General features: G+C 51.5%; 1 protein-coding gene across 2 annotated transcripts; it reads left to right on the forward strand.

The window, feature by feature from the left end:
* Positions 1-10,197: 10,197 nt before the first annotated feature.
* On the forward strand, positions 10,198-20,039 carry FMOD (fibromodulin). 2 transcript variants are annotated; one of them, XM_037497019.1, is made up of 3 exons: positions 10,198-10,382; positions 12,947-13,934; positions 18,282-20,039. In XM_037497019.1, exons 2-3 carry the CDS (start codon positions 12,956-12,958, stop codon positions 18,431-18,433), a joined length of 1,131 nt encoding a protein of 376 aa, XP_037352916.1. In that variant the 5' UTR covers positions 10,198-10,382; positions 12,947-12,955; the 3' UTR covers positions 18,434-20,039. The 2 variants fall into 2 exon arrangements, with proteins under 2 accessions (XP_037352916.1, XP_037352917.1); XM_037497020.1 differs by having other exon boundaries at positions 10,255-10,382; positions 12,951-13,934.
* Positions 20,040-20,918: the final 879 nt, after the last annotated feature.

Below are 20,918 nucleotides of genomic sequence, written 5' to 3' on the forward strand. Positions count from 1 at the left end.
CAAATTTTCTCCCCAATTGTATGGTTCTTTTACAATGATTAGGGATCTAAGAAGTGGGAGGTAGGGGGAGGAAGTAAATTTTTCTGTATCTTGATTGAGGATCAAAACAATTTCTATTCTTGCAAATTCCCTTAGAAATCCAGCCTCTTGGGGACTGAGAAAGGAATTTATTTCTTCACAAAGCTTACCCAGCATGCTGGCTGGGAGCCAATTGGCAGCTTTTCCAGCAGGAAAGTTGTGGAAGAAGCAACAGTGCCACCCCCCTCCCTGTGCTGTAGCAGCAGACACAGGTAACTGGGTCTGTGGGTTCTGATGCTGGGTGACCCCACAGCCAGGGCACATCCCCAGATGCGCACTGCAGCTGCCCAGCTGTCCCTCCTGTGACTGAGGCCAGCAAAGGGAATGAGAGTAGGGTGCATCTGGAGAGCCAATTTTTTACCCATGGAAGATTTTTTTTTTTTCTTTCAGAGGATGGATTTTCAATTGAAATAAACCTGAACCTTTTAGGGAACAGAAGAAAAAATTCACATGATTTTTTTTAACATCAAATGTGAGACTTCATCTTGAGAGGCTGCTTTGGATTATGCCCCTTAATCACCAGCGGTTACATTTCATACTTCACTCTGTCTTCTGGGAACTTCATCCAGTTTGTTGAAATGTTTGAAAAGCCTCTCTTTTAAGAGTGAGGTGTTTAAGTAGTGACCTGTCCCTGTCCTACCCCCAGATAGCTCGCTCATACCTGGCTTCACACTAAAATCTCAGTCAATGAACAGATGCCAGGCCCCAGCTGAGATTTCTCACTTATCTGGAGTGAGGTCTGGTCCGGTGTGTTCTAGAGCTGTCCCAGGGGAGAGACCCACCACTCTAGAACAGAGGGGCTGGGCCAGCAGGTACCTGGAAGCTCTGACCTGCGCCCCATCCAGTTTTGATTTTCCTGTAAGTGTCAGATATTTCCCGTTTTCTTTCCAAGTTGCCTCCACCTACATTGCTACTAAAATCATCTTCTCTCAGACCTTGCCATAAATGAGGATATAAGATTCTCTCTACCCAGAAAACCAATTTCTGGACAAACTTCCTAGGTAAGTAAGAGATATTTTCTAAGTGTCACCCATGTGCCTGGTGCTTGTTAGATACTTGGAGTTGATCTTTTTTTTAAAATTTTTATTGAGACATAATTGACCTATAATTATAGTCTTATCAGTTTTAGGTAGATAACATAATGATTTGATATTTGTATTGCTTTCAAAACATTCACCACAGTAAGTCTAGTTAACATCTGTCACCATACATAGTTACACAATTTTTTGTGTTCTAGTCTCTTCTCTTAGCAACTTTCAATTACACAGAATAGTATTATTAACTGTAGTCTCCATGCCTACATTACATCTCCAGGACTTATTTCATGATTGGAAGTATGTACCTTTTGACCATCTTCACCCATTCACACACACACACACACACACACACACACACACACACTCAAACACCCATCACTGGCAACCACCAATCATTCTTTGTACCTATGAATTGTGTTTGTTGTTTTGTTTTTAAGATTCTATAGACAAGTGAGGTCATATGCTATTTATCTTTCTCTTCTAGTTCACTTAGCATCATGAACTTCAAGGTGAATCATGTCACAAATGGCAAGATTTCATTCTTTTTTATGGTTGAATAATATTCCTCTGTGTGTGCACACATGCATGCATTTATGCATATCACATTTCCTTTGACCATTCACCAATGTGTGGACACTGAGGTTGTTCCTTCACTATGTGAATGATGGCACAATAAATGTGGTGGTGCAGATATCTTATCAAGTTAGTGTTTTTGGTTTTATTCAGTTAACTACCCAGAAGTGGAATTGCTAGATTAATTTTTGAGGAAACTCTGTTCTGTTTTCCATAGTGTCTGGACCAGTCTACACTGACCGAGCACAAGGGTTCCCTTTTCTCCACAACCTCGCCAAAACTTGCTATTTCTTGTCTTTTTGACAGTAGCCATTCTGACAGATGTGAAATGATAGCACACTGTGACTTTGATTTGCTTTTCTCTGATGATTAGAGACTATGAGCACCTTTCACACACCTGTTGGTCACTAGTCTGTCTTCTTTGGAAAAGAGCTATTCAAATCCCCCATTTTTTAATTAGATTGATTTTTTTTTCCTCCACCACAATTTCTTGTGTCTCCTTGTCCCCTCCCCTTCCTTTTTTTTTTGTATAGATGAACTGGGGTACAGGCCAGAGGTGTGGGGGGTTAGAGGATTCCCCAGAGACAGAATAGGGAACAGAACAGGAAGACTGACTGAAACACACTGCTGAGGGGAGCAGCGAGTGAGTCAGGAGAGGTCTGCTGCACCATGTGGGTAGCTCCCTGGCCGGGGATCGAACTCGTGCTGCAAAAGCTGCAGATAGCTTCACAGTGCTGTGCTTAACCCCTTGCACCACCAGGGAGAACTTGTACCACCTCTTTTTGATCCATTTGTCCATTGACAGAGATTTAGGTTGCCTCCACACGCTAGCTATTGCAAATAATGCTGCTGTGAATATTATAGAACATACAGGCATTTGTTGATGATTCCATATTCTGTGGATCTGTGCCCAAGATTGAGATTGCCAGGATGGATGGTATTTCTATTTTTAGTTTTCCGGTAAATCCAGATACCCTTCCATACCAGCCACACCTGTCCACATGCCCAACAACTGTAGATAGGGTTCCTTTTCTCTGCATCCTCTCCAGCATTTCTTATTGGGAGTTTGGGTTGGTTCCCCCCCACCCCCTCCCATAGAGTTGTATGGGTTTTCATATATTTTTAATATTAATCCCTTGTCAAATACATGATTTGCAAATATTTTCTCCCATTTAATACATTGTCTTTTCATTTCTTTGATGGTTTCCTTCATTGTGCAGAAGGTTTTGGTTTCATGTAGTCCCTATTGCTAATTTTTGTTTCCCCGCCTTTGCTTTTGGTGTCAAATCCAAAGAATCACTGCCAAGACCAATGTCGAGGAGCTTACTGACGATGTTTCTTTCCAGTACAATTATTTTAAAACCACCCATGGGACTGTCGCTAACCATCTCCCTTCTAGAGATAAGGAACCTGGAGACCAAGGAAATCATGAAACACGCTCTAGATTTCTGGGAGTCAAAGCTATTTTATCTGACTTAAAATTCATGCCCTTCCCAAGTCAATGACAATACACTGACTTTCTCAAATCTCTTTTTTAAAAAGGGGGGGATTTTTTAAACTACTGCATTACTGCAGGGACCATATAGAGGTAAGCAAACAATAGAATGAAGTCAGACTCATGACATCTCACACCTCACCAGGGATCATTCTTCCTGGTAGTCACTGAACCTTCAGGAAGTCTTGGGCGGTCCCACAGAACATGTTACACGTTCTTGCTTTGAGTAATCAGCTTTGTTCACCAGGTAGGAGTCAGTCTCTCTCCACTGCCTGGGGAGTTCAGAATGGTGCTACTGGTGAGGTGATCATTCTTTTCCCACCCTCTCCCCACCCTGGACCGGATTCTTTGATTCCTTTCAAGAATTGAGGAATCTCTTCTTCCAGGCTGCTCTGCACTTCGCTCTTGGGTCCTCACATTTTCCATGACTCTCCAGGTAAGTGACATATTTCCCTACCTGCATCCTCCAAGCACCTGTCCAGCGCTACACTGACTTTGCAGTCACATCTCTTGCCTCCTTGGGGAGGGTGGGTAACTCCAGCCACTTGTAAGTCCTGCCTCTACATTTGACTAATTTTTCTCTGGTACGTTTAAGTTACCAAGATAGATTTACCACCTGTGAGTAAAATCAAGCATCTCCACCTTTCATTTATTTGCTAATGTTTTTCCAAAGGGCCTAATACAGGGCAGGAACTTGGCCAAGTACTGTACCAGCCAATGGAGGCCCAGCTCCCCAGGGAGTGTGCAATAATGACCAAGGTGGTACCATTTGTTGCAGGGCCCCTTCTGGCAGTCTTCCTACGAAGAGCCTCTCTTCTTTATCTCGGTTAGTCCTCCTGATCTCTCATGAGATTAGGATTATTGCCCCCATTTGACAAATAAGGTTGTTGAGTCTCAATTAGTAATTAGCTCTGGGTGACGGTGGTGGCAGGATGGGCCACTGAGCAGGTTTTATGATCCTAGCAGACTGGGTAAGGAAGAATCCTGGAGGCCTCGGTGGCTTTCTCAGGCTTTTATTGAGCTTTACATTTAGTGTGGCAAACAGGTACACAGCAGGCAGGGGTGCTGGGGGGCCAGGAGGTTAGGAGGCCTCCAGGCCCCCAGCAAGTCTTCACTCTGGGCTTCTCAGGCCTTCTTTCTCCTGCTTCTCTCCTGCCTCTCTCTTGCTTCTGTTTCTCTTGGACTATCTCAATACTCCTCCCATGGCCCACAGAAGTAAATAACACAACAATGTAACAACTGCAGGTGTCCCATCAGGAAGGGCAATCCTAATGGTGGAAGGGCAGAAAAGCCTGAAAAACTATTTACCCTATACTCATGGAGACAGTGAGTGGAAGAGCTGGGATGTGAACATGTCTGTGCCCAAAGCCGGGTTTTTCCTTTACAATGGAGAGTCTCCATAACATTGTGGTTAGGAACTCAGACTCCAGGAACAGAGAGAATAAAATCCCAATAGGCTATCCAATCTTTTTTTTTTTTTAATACTTGTTTTATTTATGTATGCAAGAGCTTGGGTGCAGGCCATAGGTGGGGCATGGGGAGAGGACTCACCAGAGACAGAGTAGGGAGCAGAACAGGCAGATGTACTGAAATACACTCCTCAAAGCCATGTAGGTAGCTCCCTGGCCAGGGATAGAACTTGTGCTGCAGAGGCTGCAGATAGCTTCATAGTGTTGAGACTTAAACCCTTGCGCCACCAGGGAGGCCCTCAGCTATCCAATCTTAGACAAATTAATTAGCCTTTCTGAATTTTGGCTTTCTTATATCTGTAAAAATAAAGTGTGATAACATCTATCTCGTAGGTTTGTGGTGAGAATCTACGAAGTGATAGCTGATGTTTTACTTATTTATTTTTTAAAGGTGTATTTATTTATGCATACAAGAACTGGAGTACACACCAGAGGTGTCGAGGGTGAGAGAATTCACCAGAGTGGGGAGCCGAACAGGCGGATCTACTGAAATACACTGCTGAGGGGAGAAGCAGGCGAGACAGGAGAGGTCTGTGGGTAGCTCCCTGACCAGCTGGGGATCATATTCATGCTGCAGCGGCTGCGGGCAGCTTCACAGTGCTGGGCTTAACCCATTGCGCCACCAGGGAAGCCCGATAGCTGCTGTTTTAGAGTTAACATCTAGGCCTGGTCTCACTTTCAGCCACGTAACCTCCATGGTATCCTAGTTACCTCCATGGCATCCCGAGAGCTGGTCTGTCTACATCAGGCCTCAGGGACACCATTAATTCTTAACTCATTTGCAGAACAAAGACGACTGTCACACACTGAGTCCGTGACAGACAAACCTTCCAAGCTGCAGATGTCAGATGCTCTCCTCTGCCTCCTTCCGCATTCAGTTCCTTTCCCTGAACCAACTCCCCTTTCCTAACGCAAGTACACACATCCTTTTAGAAGGTAGAGTCTCTGTAATCCATCATGCCATCATCATGTCAACAATTACAGGCATGTAGTAAATACACGTAAAAATAAGAGATGTTACCCATTAAGAGAGAAAAGTCTCTTTGTTTTTAAGGAGCTCATTACAAGTAAATTCCATAGACTTTAGTCCATCTCCCAGAAACTAGAACTTGTCATCTTCTTCCTGCTGCGTTTGCCTCCAGTGTCTTTGACTCATCCTTCTGGAAAGAGGGGACCACCTATCGTGAGGATTCCTAACGACCCCACAATGGCAAGGGTATAAGGAAAAATATCTCCCTTGGAAACTCTGGGACACCATTGTTGGGTGCCAGTGCAGCCAAGACTTCCCATCAAAACACCAGACTAGTAAAAACTCCCTGTCTGGCATCGAGAGTTCAGGATGGGCCAGCAGCAGGGTCTGGATTGTATCACCATGATCATCTTTCTGCTGACCTCCTCAAAGCCAACTCAAAAATCCTGTTTGGGTGGATTTTCAGTCTTGCCTACCATCCCCTGGCTGTTTGTGATCAAGGCTGTGTCATGAGAACAGGGTCTGCTGGGGCCGGGGGTGGGGGAGCGGTGAAAAGGAAGGGGTTGTAGGCCACAACAACGTCACTGCATTCTTGCTGATGGGACTTTGGGTCAGAAAGCATTCTATCCCTTCCAGACGGGTAGGCAGAGGCAGTCAGCCTTGCCTGGTGGCTGTGGCTTAACCTGTGCTTTTCTGGGTGGGGAGGAAATAGCAGTGGCCTGAATCCCTGGAATAGCTAATTGGCCTAAAGAGCTAAGGATTTTCCTGGTGTGGTTGGTGGTGGTTATACCACCCAGAATTGGGTACTGAAGATGGGCAGACTGTACTGGGAGCCAAAAATACAATTCATTCAGCACCCTTTACTGACTACCTACTAAGTGCCAGGCATCCCACTTCCATGGGGTTATAGAGAGGAATAACATGGCCTCTCTCTTTGGTTAACTTGCAGTCCAGGGACTGGAAAGTGCTGGTCTGACACTTCCCACAAAATGCAGTATCCCAGATGAACCTCCTCGCATGTGGGCTCATTCTACAATCTGAGGGACATCAGATTTCAATATGGTTTTCCATATTGAAGCTAAACTCTGAGGGCCTAGATCCAGGCCAGTGACGGTCAGAACCCATTGACAGAGGAATGTTCAAACAGTGGAGGGTCCCCTGAACTCTGCCTCTTGACCTGGTCCCGGGTCCCACCCAGGCTCACCTTGAAGCAGGACAGATGACTAAGGAAGTCTTGCTGCTGTAGAAATGGTCAACAGACCAATGGAGTCACTGCCTCATTGGTGGAATCTGTTGGAAAAGATCCCAGCCTATGTTTGGTCCCCAGACTTCCCCAACTTCCACTGTTAGAAGGTCAGTGCTATTCAGCATGCTGGGATTTAAAACAAATAAACATTTGTGCCCAGTGGGTGGCTTCACCCAGACTACCTAGGACCATCTAGAAAGTGTCCCTGAGGCCTGATTGCCAGTATCGGGGTATTTATTGAAAAGTGACTGCTCCCTCAGCTCAGAAATGACGAGAGAGTTATCTGTGCATTATTTATAACCATCTTCATGTTAAGGCCACACAGCCTCACTTATGAGATTAGAGTTTGCTGCTGATGCACCTGCATTATTTTGAGCAGACATTGTAATGCAAACTCCTTTGTGTCCCCAATATGTGGGCCCATGCCAGGCATAGAGTAAACACACTTACTTATTCAACTGAAATGAAATACGTTTGGGGTCAGGAAAAGAAGCCTTTATTCCAGCCCAGATTCAAGCAGATGGAGCACTGTAATTAGTTGAGCTCCATGTGACTTGAGTCCGGCCCCGAAAGCAGGGTTATCATGACCCCCTCCCCGCCAGCGGCCTCAGCCTTTTGTGGGAAAGCATGTGGGCTTTAGAGTCATGTAGATCAAGGTTCAAAATCATGTTTTATTAATTTCTATCAAGTCATTTTGCATCTCTGCGCCTCTATTTCTCACACAAAATACCTACTGTGATCATTAAATAAAATAACATAAGAAAAGTGCCTGATTTACAGTAGGGAGTCAGCTAAGGCCCAGTTATTGAGTTCAGTCTTTTAAAAACCTCTTTGTCAGTCTTGAGACGAGTGGGTCTCTGACAGGCCTCTCTGGCAGCCTGCGCGGCTCAAACCTATTGAGGTGACCAAAATGCTCTCTTGACTCCCTAAATTCTCCGAATTAAGATTTGAGGATTTCTCAATTGGCATTTAAAAAAAAAAATTGGGTCCTTCAAATATGAGCCCTTGTGCAAATGTGCAATCCACTATGGGACACACACGTGAAAACAGAATCACCAGGTGATCCAGCAATTCCACTGCTGAGATACATATATCCAAAATAACAAAAAGCAGGGGCTCAGGATGGAGTTGTAAAAACAAGGTCACAGCAGCACCCTTCACAACAATTACGGGGGGAGCAGGGCCTCCCTGGTGGCACAAGGGGTTAAGTCTCACCACTATGAAGCTATCTGCAGCCACTGCAGCACAAGTTCGATTCCTGGCCAGGGAGCTACCCACAGGCACAGCAGACCTCTCCTGTCTCACCTGCTGCTCCCCTCAGCAGTGTATTTTAGTCAATCTGCCTGTTCTGTTCCCCACTCTATCTCTGGTGAATCCTCTCATTCTCCCTGCACCTCTGGCCTGCACCCCAGCTCTTGTATGCATGAATAAATAAATCTTTAAATAAAAAAAAGAGGGAGGAGAAACTCAAATGTTTGTCAGCAGATGAAGGGATAAACAAGATGTGTATCCCAGATTCTGGCCCCTACTACAGCACAGATGAGCCTTGAGCACATCCTGCTAAGTGAGACAAGCCAGGCACAAAGAGACGAGTGCAGATGATGCCACTTATGGCGGCAACTAAGTAGAATTCATAAAACCAGAAAGAAAAGGAAAATGGTGGTTGCAGGCTCTGGTAGGAGGATGAAATGGGAAATTTTTCTTTCATGGGTACAGCTCTGAAAAATGAGAAAGTTCTGGAGGCTGGTTGGACAGCAGTGTGAATATACTTGCTTCTGAACTGTACACTTAAAAATGCTTCAGATGGTGCATTGTATGTGTGTGACTTACCAAAAATAAACATACATAAATAAAGGGTGTTTCTTGATGCTGGCACTGGGCAGCATGGGGGCATTTGGCACACACGGGCTCGCCAGTACTACTGAGGCTCTCTGTGCTCCAAATGGTTTCTTCCAGCCCCTGGACTGTCTCTCCATCCACCGCAGAGCCTAGAAGCATCTCTGGCCTTGCCCCTCTCAAGCCCACCTTGGTCTCCAGCCCACTCTGTGTCTCCCCATCTCGCCAATGTCAGGAAACAGCGGCACTCACCGCCCAGTAGCTCAAACTGGGGCTTGTCCTTGACTTTCCCAATTTCCTATATCTGCTGCCTCTTCAAGACATGCCAGGTGTGTGCTGAGTACCACACACACCCCTCCCACGGCGTTGCCAGGCCCTCCTGCTTCACTGTGCCCCCCTCCCCCTACGGGGCCCCTCCCATGTGCTTTAAAAATGTGAATCAGGGGCCTCCCCGGTGGCGCAGCGGTTGAGCGCTGGGTTGCGAAGCTGCCCGCAGCCTCGGCAGCGCCGGTTCGATCCCCGGCTACTCCCCGGCCACCGGAGGAGGGTCCCACATGGCGCGCAGACCTCTCCTGCCGCCCGCTGCTCCCCTCAGCAGTGTACTTCGGTCCTTCTGCCTGCTCTGCTCCCTGCTCTGGATCTGGTGAATTCTCTCACCCTCCCGCGCTTCTGACTGTACCCAGTGCTTGTATAAATAAATAAATAAATCTTAAAAAAAAAAAAAAAAAAAAAATGTGAATCAGATCCTTTCTCTTGCCCTGATTGAAGCATGCTGTGTTTAAACAGTTCAAATAAAAATGAAACCCATTCCATGGGCTACAATCCCTTTGCAGTCTAGGACCTGCCTGATCCTCTGACCTTGTTGTCCCCTTGCGCAGGATCTCCCCACCCATTAAATGGGCGCAGTGGGCATCCTGCCCACATTTGAGCAGCATCTGTGTGCCAGGCCCAGTGCCTCCACATATTTCCTCACGGAGCCCTCACCACACCCCTAAGATGTGTTAACCCGGAGGGTGTTGTGAGCCCTTATATGACGAGAGGGCACAGAGAGTATGAGTTTCCTTCTTTGCCATGTATTCCGTGGGGGGTGAGGGGGTGCCCTGGAGACCCGGGGTTCCACGGCTGTGTCTACACTGGAACCAGGGGCAGAACAGAAGCCAGAGCCAGATGCCTTGAGTCTTACCTGCCAGGGAGCGCTTGAGCAGGGAAGGGTGACTGGGGGGACCCAGGGGTTCTGGAAGAGTTAAGATGCCTCTTCCCAAATCCTGGCCCTCCCCATCCTCGCATCTGCCCTGTGGGTTTAATGAGAAATTCAGGCACTTCCTAAGAGGCTGTACAAATAACTTCTAGGGCGCCACTAACTCATTCAGCAGAAAGACGGCCAGAGCTGCCAAAGCTTCAGGGAAGATAAGTGAGTGGAAAGAAGGTGGTTTTACAGCGTCAGGCTCAGAGGGTTTGCTCAGAGGAGTGTGAGTCCCGCCCCTGCAGCAGAGCAGAAAAGGCTGGGCTCCCTGCAGCCCTCAGCCCCTCTCCACAATATTTGATTAGGAATTCGGGGCGGGACCTGGCCTGGCACGGACCTGCACACTCTCAGTGTTGTGCGCCTCCTCTCTCACCGCTCTCCAGCCCCAGGAGGCCAGACTGAGGGACGTGGTCACTCGGAAAGGTTCACCTCGAGGTAAGTTTAGTCATTTTCCTTCACTTTTTGTTCCTGGTAGCTCCACAGAGGAAATAAGGCACGGGAGTGGGGAGAGGGGCAGAAAGGAGGGGTCATTCCTCATTCCGCCTCTGGGCAGAGACCCCAGGATGCTGGAGAGGAGCTAAGGGAATTGACAGAAGGGGTTCCAATGTGTTGCCTTTGTCCTACATTCCTTTTCTGTTTGGGGGGCGGGGGTTGCTCCAGTTCTCAGGCACAAGCAAGCAAAGGACCAGGTTTCTGGGGAGCCAGCTCTGCCCTCCACTGCACATAGCCCCACCCCTGCTGTGTCCCTGCAGGCTCCTCACAGACGGTTGTGGTACTAAACACTGCTGGGGTGTGTGGGGGTATGGGGTGCGTGTGTGTGTGTGTGTGTGTGTGTGTGTGTGTGTTGCTGGGGTGACAAGGAGAAATTAAAGCTAGAGGCAGAGGGCCAATCCAGGTGAGGGGGTGGCTTCTGGTTTGACCTCGTGGACTCTGATAGGTAGGACAGCTGGTTCCCTAGAGTGGGGAAGTAAAGGGACAGCAGTGACAATGAGTGAGCCCCCCCAACTCAGAGAGTGCCTGTCCAGAAAACTTTTTACCCCACGATGCTCTGAGCCCAGAAGGGTCCCTGGCATCAGTGGGGATATTGGGAGTGAACAGCCCTGGAGCAGCGTGGCTAAGAGATAGGGTGGGGCCGAGAGAGGCGTGCGCTCCCCATCACACCCCTTCAGCCGTCATGGCTCCCAAGGAGAGGCCAACGTGGACTGGAAAGCTGAGTCTCGAAGAGGAAGGTGGCTCTTGTCTGCCAAGATGCCCAGTCTGTCAGAAGGAGAAACGGAGACAGAGGTTCACTGTGCCAGCTCCAGACAGCCACCATGGTCCTGCAGAGCCCAGGGCTACGCGTGGAAAAATGTGCTGTTGGCAGTGGGCCGCTCCATCCTTCTTCTCCTGGCCAGAGTCAGGCCCAGCCAGCGTGCCCAGGCCGTGGGCAGTTGGGTCGGCCTCTCAGAAACACTGTGTGCTCTTTGTCCTAGCCTGAGCTACCTGAGGATGAGCCAAGCGCCTCTTCTCTGCAGGCCGGTGGGATGAAGCGGGCCTCGGAGAACCACACTGAGGGGACAGCGAAGCCTGGGGTCTGGGAGGGATAATGGCCAGAGGTGACAAGATTAGGTGTTCCAGAGTCCTTCCGTCAGCTCATCGGCTTTAACGTGGGCTTTTAGCATCCTTCCTCCTCCCACCCATGCACGGTCAATCCCAGCCAGGCCCACCACACTGCGAGGGAGCACATGACCCTTGCAGGGCCAAGGGCAGTTTTCAGGTATCTTCAGTGCTCACAGGGGCTCCGCAGTGCATGCACTACAGGTATTCAGAATAGGGTGCCCAGGCCTATCACGCCACCCCCTGACCCCTCACTAATGCCAACCCACCGTTCTTTGAAAGTCTGCCTATTCTCATCTCACTGGCGTACAAGCTCTGGGCAGCCCAGCAATGCATGGGGCCCAGCTGCATGTGGAGTCTGGTTATCCCGGCACCACCACGGAGCTTGGTGTGGGAGAGGACATCAGAACCCCACTATAAAGCCACACTCCCTGGGGCACACATGACGGTCTTGAATCCCTGTGCCATCTTTTGGTGTTCCTCATTCATGCCCTCGGCCCATGTGGCTCCTGCAGTGTCCATGGCAGGGCCCAAGAAAGTGCTCGCATTTACTAGACACCACAGAGACAGCCAAGAGGGATGACTCAGGCTCTAGAAGACAAATGCCAGCCTGGGTGCCACTGTCCCCAGCCTGGAGGGCATCTGTAACTGCTACCTGGAGGTTAGCCAAATTGCATGTGTGACCACAAACTGCTAACCAGAGAATGTTCTCGCCCAGCACACAGTACAGACGCTGGCATTCTGGAGGCGGGCCCAAGCCCATGCTGGCTGCACAGGGACCACGCCCCTCCCGAAATGCTCAAAACCAGAAGCCCCTGGTCTGCCCCAGAGACCAAAAGATCTTCCAGAAGTAGTTCAGATCTTCCCTGTGAGGTTTCCAGCCACTCTGGAGGTGTCCCGGAGACGGGAAAAACCAGAAGGCTTTTCCCTTGGAGTCTTGGAAAAGATTATTTCATACTTGGACTCTTGGAAAATATGATTTCCCTGAGGAGTCCAAACTGGCCAGGAATTCAGGCCAGAAGAGCCCCCGCTGCTGCCACCTTGCCCTCCGCGGGAACGGCTGTGAGCTCTGCAGCTCCCCCAGTGGGACCTCTGGTAGGAGAGGCTCCCAAGGGCCTGCCCCTCCAAAAATGCAGGACCCACATTCCAATTCCTTCTAATCGCAGAGGTGTTGCTCTGTGACTCTTGGCCAAGGGGATAGCACCTAGTACCCCAGATGGCCAAGGAGCAGCTGAGCCAAGTGTGAGAGCCCCTGGTGGAGGCACAGTGCTTGGGAACAAGGCCCCTGGTCTTGTCGCGTTTGAGGCCAAGTCGGGTCTGCGGGGCTCAGGGCTTGACTCCCTCTGCCCACTGCCTCCCTGGACCCTCACCCCGCTTGTTCTGTTCTCTTTTCCTTCTTGCAGGGAGACAAAATGCAGTGGGCCTCCCTCCTGCTGCTGGCGGGGCTCTGCTCCGTCTCCCGGGCCCAGTACGAGGAAGACCCCCAGTGGTGGTTCCACTACCTCCGCAGCCAGCAGTCCACCTACTACGACCCCTACGACCAGTACCCCTACGAGCCCTACGAGCCCTACCCTTATGGGGTGGAGGAAGGCCCTGCCTATGCCTACGGCTCTCCCCCGCCGCCTGAGCCCCGAGACTGCCCCCAGGAGTGCGACTGCCCGCCCAACTTCCCCACGGCCATGTACTGTGACAACCGCAACCTCAAGTACCTGCCCTTTGTCCCCTCCCGCATGAAGTACGTGTACTTCCAGAACAACCAGATCGTCTCCATCCAGGAAGGCGTCTTCGACAACGCCACCGGGCTGCTCTGGGTCGCTCTCCACGGCAACCAGATCTCCAGTGACAAGGTGGGCAGGAAGGTCTTCTCCAAGCTGAGGCACCTAGAGAGGCTCTACCTGGACCACAACAACCTGACGCGCATGCCCGGCCCACTGCCGCGCTCCCTGAAGGAGCTGCACCTCGACCACAACCAGATCTCCAGGGTCCCCAACAACGCTCTGGAAGGGCTGGAGAACCTCACGGCCTTGTACATGCAGCACAACGAGATCCAGGAGGTGGGCAGCGCCATGAGGGGCCTCGGCGCCCTGATCCTGCTGGACCTGAGTTACAACCACCTGCGGAAGGTGCCGGACGGCCTGCCCTCTGCCCTGGAGCAGCTGTACCTGGAGCACAACAACGTCTACTCAGTCCCCGACAGCTACTTCCGGGGGTCACCCAAGCTGCTGTACGTGCGGCTGTCCCACAACAGCCTCACCAACAACGGCCTGGCCTCCAATACCTTCAACTCCAGCAGCCTCCTGGAGCTCGACCTCTCCTACAACCAGCTTCAGAAGATCCCCCCCGTCAACACCAACCTGGAGAACCTCTACCTCCAAGGCAACAGGATCAATGGTGAGGCCTTGGCAAGGGATGTGGGGTGGCTGTTTCATGGAAAGACCCCATTCTGAGTGCCATACCACAGCAGTGGAGGTAGGGACCCAGGAGCACAAGCAGCAGCCCGAAAGCCAAATCGCCCCCTGCCCCCAAGGTAGAAAATGGGGTACCTTAGACTAAGCGCAGTGCTGGAGAAGCTTAGGCTGGTGTGGGGGAGGCTTCCCAGAAGAGGTAAGTTTCAATCTAAGTCGTGAGAAGTTAGTGGACGGACAGGGGGAAGCCGTTCTGGGGAGGGGAAGTGCCACAAGCCTGTAGTGCCACAAGCATGCACGGGGCCGCCTGTAGGGGACAGCCAGGAAAGGCAGGCGAGGAAGGCAGCAGTATGTTGAAGACCTGTGAGAGAATAACTTGGGGTGGCTGCAAGGGCCCTTCATCGAGGGACTTCAGCTGAATTGCTAGGATCTGTCCGGGGCCCCTGCGCCCCCTCCTTGCCCAGAAGGGGATGCCCTCTCTGTTTCCTCGCCATCTACTCCTGCCGCCACATCCAGTCTTGTGTATCGATGTTTACTTAATTTTTTTTTTTTTTTAACAAAACAGCTGGGGGACAAGGACGAGCAGCCTCTCCGGGCTGCCTGCGGCGCCTGCTCTGGTCAGCTCCTCCTGGAGTGTAAGGAGCCCCTGGTGACAGGGCGGGTCTTAGGGTGTCAGGAGCCTGCCCCCCAGCACCCTGGGTGGAGGGCAAGGACACTGGGCCTTTTGTTCTCCAGGCACTTCCCAGAAAATGCCTGAAGGATCCGACGGGCTGCCTCTCGCCTCTAAAACTAAAGTATTCACTCCAGCTGCACAGGCTGGCTGCCCCCCGTCCGAGCCGAGTGCGCAGAATGTGCTTACCTGACCCCAGGGCCGCCGAAGTCTTAATTCCAGCTGGAAGGGACTGAGCCAGCATCTCACCCCCCTTCCTCTGTGAGCAGAGTGCTCCTCTCCCCGGACTCCGGGAGGGAGGACTCATCAATGACCAAGGCCAAGGGCTCCGAAGGGAAGCCTGTGGCGTCTGCAGCACCGGTGAAGCCCAGGGAGGGCCTGAGCCTTCGTTCTCGGCTACTTTCTCTCCCTGAGGGCTGGGACAGATGGACCAGTCGTCCGGCAAGATGTTACTAAGCTGGACAGTCCCCTGAGCGACAGAGGCCAGTCCCAGAGGGCGACTGTGAGGCGGGAAGGGAAAGGGTGTCTGGCCTCTGGTTTGAAGTGTGAAACACGCCCGCGCGCAGCCCAGGACGGTTGATATGTCCCGTCTCTCTTCCTTTGGGGGTTCGAAGCCCCAAGACGAGCAGTTCTCTAAGGTCCTGCGAAGCACTTGACATTTCCCTGGACTGGTCACTTCCCGCCCAGACGCCACCATCCCTCCCTGCCACCCCTCTGAACCCAGAAAGACAGTCCCATCAGAAATGTCACGTATGCGGTGCCGCATGAGAGTCTGGCCCTGGACACGTGACACAAGCAGCAGCTGTTCTGGGAAAAGCCTCTGGCAGTGCTGGACTCTGCCAGCAAAGAAACAGTGGGAAGAGCCTCCTCGCGGCCCCCTGTCGGCACTCTGCCTTCCTGCAGAACCCCCTCAGCCTCTCAAACTGGGCACAGGCCACCCCTTCCAGAGCCACGCCAGCTGCCAGAGGTAAAATGACCAGTGTCGTGAGGCCTTGGAAGACAGTTCTCCCTCAAATCAAACAACTTAAAAATGTTTGATGTCCACCCCTCAACCCTTCTTTTGCAAATTAGGCCAAATCCTCTTCAGGAGAATTTAGGAGAAATAAATTATTTCTCTTTAGGAGAAATAACACCAACTCCTTATTTTTCATAATAATGAATCACTGCATGTAAAGAGTTTGGTCCAGGGCTGGCATCCCCTGAACTCCGCTCTGCCTTTTCTTCTTATTGCCATTTCCAAGTTGACAGGCATCGTTTGGTTCAATTTGGGGCGTTTTTTTCCTTGCTTTTTTTGTTTTTGCATTGCAAAGGATGGTGAGACTGAGCTGTGCAGAAAGACAAGCAATCTCCCCAAGTTACCAAGGGGTCACCTGAAGCCCCCTTCAGAGCCAAGAGTGTCTGGCTGAGGGTGTGAGGGCTAGCAAGTGGTTGAGGCCCCCAGCAGGAAAGAGTGTCCCAAGCTCAGTTCCTCTTCTCAGGCAAATGTGATGGGTCTCCCCACATAGCCAGGCGGGGACTGCAGGTGCGGGTGGCAAAGGTGGGGTTGAAGCCATGCTCTAAGGGAGGACCTGAAGGAAGGACAGGAACCAAAGGTGGTACAGTGAGTGAGACCAGCCCTCCCCTTCTTCCATTAGCATCTCCCTCAGTTTTTCCAGCCTGGCAGCAGCCAGGGAACACTGCTCGAATGTTATTCGGTAGCTTTGGGATCCAGCAGAACAGGGTGGGTATGCAAGGAGGAATTTGGAAAGATTGTGTCAGTGTTTAATCTGGGCTGGAAAATGTCCCCCTGGGTGTCCAGGCAGAAGCCCTGTCCTATTCCTGAGATCAGGGAAGACACACAGGGGCTCAGGGTACCTGGTGTGTGGACAGCCTACAAACACTGCGTGTCTAGCAGTCCCACAAATGCCCCCCGCCCGTTGCCTGCCCCGCCCGTTGCCTGGGGCTCTGGGCTGGGGCAGAGACTATCATGGAGCCTATGGCACAGCCCCGAGAGTGAGGTACAAGCCGGGCCACTGCACCTCTCCCCAGCCCGGCCCGCCCCACGCCTTCTACACACACCTCAGACCCAGCCTCTGGCCGAGGCTCAGCCCCTCACTGCCCACTCCACCCAGAGACCACTTGATCTGTCCCCCAGGGCCAGAAAGGGCACATTCCGTATCTCTTACCCCCTGAGTGCTCCCCAAAGAAGGGCATCAGCCATCTCCTCCGCTCTTCCTGAGCCCATGTTCTCTGGGCTGGGTTTCCTGTGTCATGTCCACAGCATGAGTTCTTCCACCCCAGCCTCACCCCAGCCCATCTCAGCCAGTTCTTAACAGAGACTGGAGGGAATCCACAGTCCTTGTTTCAAAACACTTTCCTCATCAGCCTATTAGAGCTCTCCACACAGTCTTCCTTCCTTTCATTTCCATAACCTCTCCCTCCATGACGCCCTCTATGGTTACCCACCAAAAAGGTCACCTCTGGCCATCCACTCCAGGTGACACACAGCCCCTGGCCACCCTCTTCAGGTGACACGCAGCCACTGGCCACCTGCTACAGGTGACACGCAGCCCCTGGCCACCTCAGCCAGCTAATAAACACCTGCCCCAGTCAGTTGTACCCAAGTTTCACGGCCCTGCAGACTCACCCATGCTGGACCCCACCCTCCAGGTCCAGGGGTGACTTCTCCTAAAGTCCCTGTGAGAAGAGCAACCTGCAGAAGCCTCTCTGCAACCCGTTGGTGTCCCAGAGTCCTCAGCAGCTGGTGACTTGCACTGTTCCTGTGGGAGAACTAACTGAGCTCCTGGTTTTTGCCTTTCAAGTTCCAGTCCCCGAGGTGGGAGATAGAGGTGGCTGGTTTTTCAAGAGGAAGCCAGAGGGGCATCAGGGGAACAGCAGCAGAAGGCTGTATATTAGTCCCAAAGAGAACTATTATACCTACTAGGGTTATATGGTTTGGAGGGAAATCTTCCAAAAAGGGGGCGTCGTTTGAGATTTTTTAACAAACGAAGAGAGTGGGTCATAATCGTGTGCAGGGCCGCAGGGTTATTTATTCGACTTTGGATGTTCTCGGCAGCGCCTGTTCATCTGGGTTTCCGTGTCTGTTAGCCTCGTGCTCATCCAGGGGCGATACTGCGAATGGGGATGCGCACCCCTCCTAAGGCTCCAGCTCGCGGACACTTGTCTTTCGGCCCTGGCTTCTCTTTTTAATTTCCCGCCCCTTTTTCTATCTGCAAAGCGGCAGCATATAATCCGAATTTAAGTCCTTCCATGTCCCCGGTCTCCCTTCTCATAATAATTCAGCAAAGCCCTGTCTCTCCAAAAGCAACCGAGCACGCCAAAGCTCTAGGGCAAGTCTTTGACCACCTTCTGCTTTCCCCTGCTGCTAGAGATGGAAAAAGATCCGGTCTTGGCTGGAAGGACACTCAAGGACATTCCAAGGCTGCCGGGTTCTGTGCAGTTGGCCAATGGGTAGGAGCTGGAGCTGGGGGCCCCACTCTGTGGCTAGTTCTGCCCCCTAGCGGTGCAAGTCGGTAAGACTCCAATCCTGGAAAACAGGCCCGCCCCAAGCGCCCAGCCTGCTTCAGAGGTATTCAAAATGGTTCGCCGAGGCTGCCTGGCCTCGCGTGGATCGGGGTCCCTCATAGGGCCTTTTCCCATCCATCTTCCCTTTTGTCTCCACAGAGTTCTCCATCAGCAGCTTCTGCAGCGTGGTAGACGTCATGAACTTCTCCAAGCTGCAGGTGCTGCGTCTGGACGGGAACGAGATCACGCGCAGCGCCTTGCCGGTGGACGCTCCGCTCTGCCTGCGCCTGGCCAGCCTCATTGAGATCTGAGGGCCCTGCACTGGGCAAGGGGAGGCCCCCGTGCCCCACTGCATTTGGCTTGATGGTTTGGTTTGGCTTTTGCTGGAAAGTCTAGGACAGACCCTCTGACAGAATCCATGGGTTACCTCTCTAGTCTTTTTCCCTGTAGGGAAGTGAGTGGCATGGGGACAGGTAGCCTTCTGCTGTGGAATACTGGGGAGCCCTTTTTCAGGCCAGAAGTGGCGGCAGAGGGAGTCATCCCTGAAAAACCCATTCCCAGAAACCTCACTTCCCTTGAGTTCTTCCCAATGGTCAGTTGTGGAAGGTTAAAAGTTGCTTGGCCAATAGTACCCGCGCATACTTTACTATCCCCCGCCTCTGGGCCGCCCTCGAAGCTCTCCTGTGCAGGGGCTGGTCCTGCAGTTACTGTGGGCTCCCACTCATTGCTCCTCAGAGTATACCTCCGGCCCAGCTGCCTCCTCCTGAGTCCACCTCATCTGTTCAGACTTGGTCCACAGTCAGCTCTTCGATGCCTTAGGCAGAGGCCAGAGACCCCAGGCATGAACCTGTGCAGAGAGCCCACCCCTGTGTCTGAGGCCTGCCCTCCTGAGCCTCACCCCTGGAAGCCATCAGCTGGGGGCCTCTAGTGTGATGACCATCTTTGTGGAGTGTGCAGGAGGGGAGAGCCAGCCTTCGGCTTAGATAAATGTACGAGGCTATATTTTAGCAGCTAGGCCATTCTTTGAAGGTGAATCAGACTTCAAAAGAAAAAAGACCAGGCTTTGCTTAACATCAGCACCCACCGCGGGGACAAAGCCCTCCAAAGGCCAGAACTGAGGCAGCAGCCCTGTCTGCACTGGCGCCTTCCCCGCAGCTCCCCTCTGGGTCTTTATACTCAAGGTGGAGGCCATGTGTCTCGAAGTGTGAGAAAGGTCATGTTTCCTCTCCTCTTAGGCAACAGAAAGGTCTAGATCTTGATGGGGGGCATGGGGGGCGCAGACTCCAGCCAGCCCTGGGCTTGCCTGCTAGTCCGGAGGAGTAGGCTGTGGTTCATCTATGGGAATTAATTCGTCCTAAGACCACAGTTAGAAGTACCAGCTCTGGATGGACATGCTCCCTGGGCACCGAAGCCCAGGCCAGGCAACTGCAGCCTGTGTTGAGCTGAAGTCCGCTGCTTGCACGTCTCCCAGATACCCCCTCATTACTGAAGACACCTGGTGCTTTGTAGCTTGGCTGAGAGCAGTGAACTCTTCCCATTTCTGAAAGGTAACTTGCCTGGGGCCCAACCCTTGTGACCTTTGAGGTACCAGTGGGATTGCAGTTGGGGTAGAGGCTGGTTGGGGAGAGCCAGGCCTCATCTGGCCTGCCCTGATGTCACTGCATCCTTGTGCTTTGAAACTGCTTCCCTGAGAAGCAAAGGAGGGACCTTGGATTATGTTCTTGGCTCCAGATCCTGAAATCCACAAAAGCCAAACCAGCTCATTTCAACGAAGGAGTTCTGCTGCGAGGGCAAGGCTGCCCCCGCTGGGGCTCTTGGGAAGCATCTGCATGTGAACACCGCCGTGCCCCTATAAAGGACCCTTAGTACTGGAAACGCACGCGTGGTGGCTAACCTGACCAATAAAGTTATTTTATGATCGCATCTGTAGAATGGAGTCATTTAAGTCAGATACAAAGGGCCCAGCCCAGGGCGGGTCACATAGGACTCAGATTGGGAAAAGCCCACCTCATCACATCTGCTTAGGGAAATGTAGTTTGGGGGTGCAGCGGGTGGGAGGGTTGGTTAAAAAGTTACCTATAAAAGATTTAGTCAGCAAACTCACACTGGAAGTTCTCTTTTAAGTCTAATTTCAATACCACAAGCCATAGACTCCTTTCCATTTATTCCCCAAGAGACCTGGCTTTTTTCAAACATTCTAACATTTTTTTCCTTCAAACATCCTACCTTATCAATTCTGGGTCTGGGTGCTCCAGAGTGTTATTGCCTGAACTGCTCCTGCCCTCTAGTGGCCAGAACTGAGTCAAGCACTTGCAAACCCAATTGCCTGGAGGAGGAAAATCCGCCCTGGGTGGGTCATCCATTCTTGCTTCAGTCCTCTCCGTGTGCTTGCTGTGAAAGTGCCAGACACTGCGCTAGGTACTTGGCATGGTTCTATGAGTTAGGAAGGCAGATTTGCACTTTCTTGATTATCCACTATTTTCTAATAGGTAAATCACAACGACTGCTATTTATTGAGTCCTAATATAGTCTGTAAACTTCCATGCCAAGCATGATGCAAATGTCAGAACCCCCTTTTAATCCAGAGCAAACTAATTTTGTGATCCTCTGGAGCACGCATCAGGCAGGACTGTGTATGAAAAGCTCAGAAGGCACGTGTAGCCACAGGCCTGTCCCCAAGGCAGCGAGCCCAGCACATGAGCCTGCATGCTCACTTTTCCACCGGGAGAAGTGGAGACATGGACACACAGACCAGGTCCAGCGAGAGACAGGAGGAGCTTCTGAGGAAAAATATCC

Source organism: Talpa occidentalis, unplaced genomic scaffold (genome assembly GCF_014898055.3).
Source record: "Talpa occidentalis isolate TD23 unplaced genomic scaffold, MPIMG_talOcc4v2.1 talOcc4.8, whole genome shotgun sequence".
Lineage (NCBI taxonomy): Eukaryota > Metazoa > Chordata > Mammalia > Eulipotyphla > Talpidae > Talpa > Talpa occidentalis.

Coding starts and splice junctions, on each gene's coding strand:
- FMOD (XM_037497019.1), top strand. CDS start 12,956: ATGCAGTGGGCCTCCCTCCTGCTGCTGGCGGGGCTCTGCTCCGTCTCC. Junction 13,935..18,281: donor CCAAGGCAACAGGATCAATG/GTGAGGCCTTGG, acceptor TTGTCTCCACAG/AGTTCTCCATCAGCAGCTTC.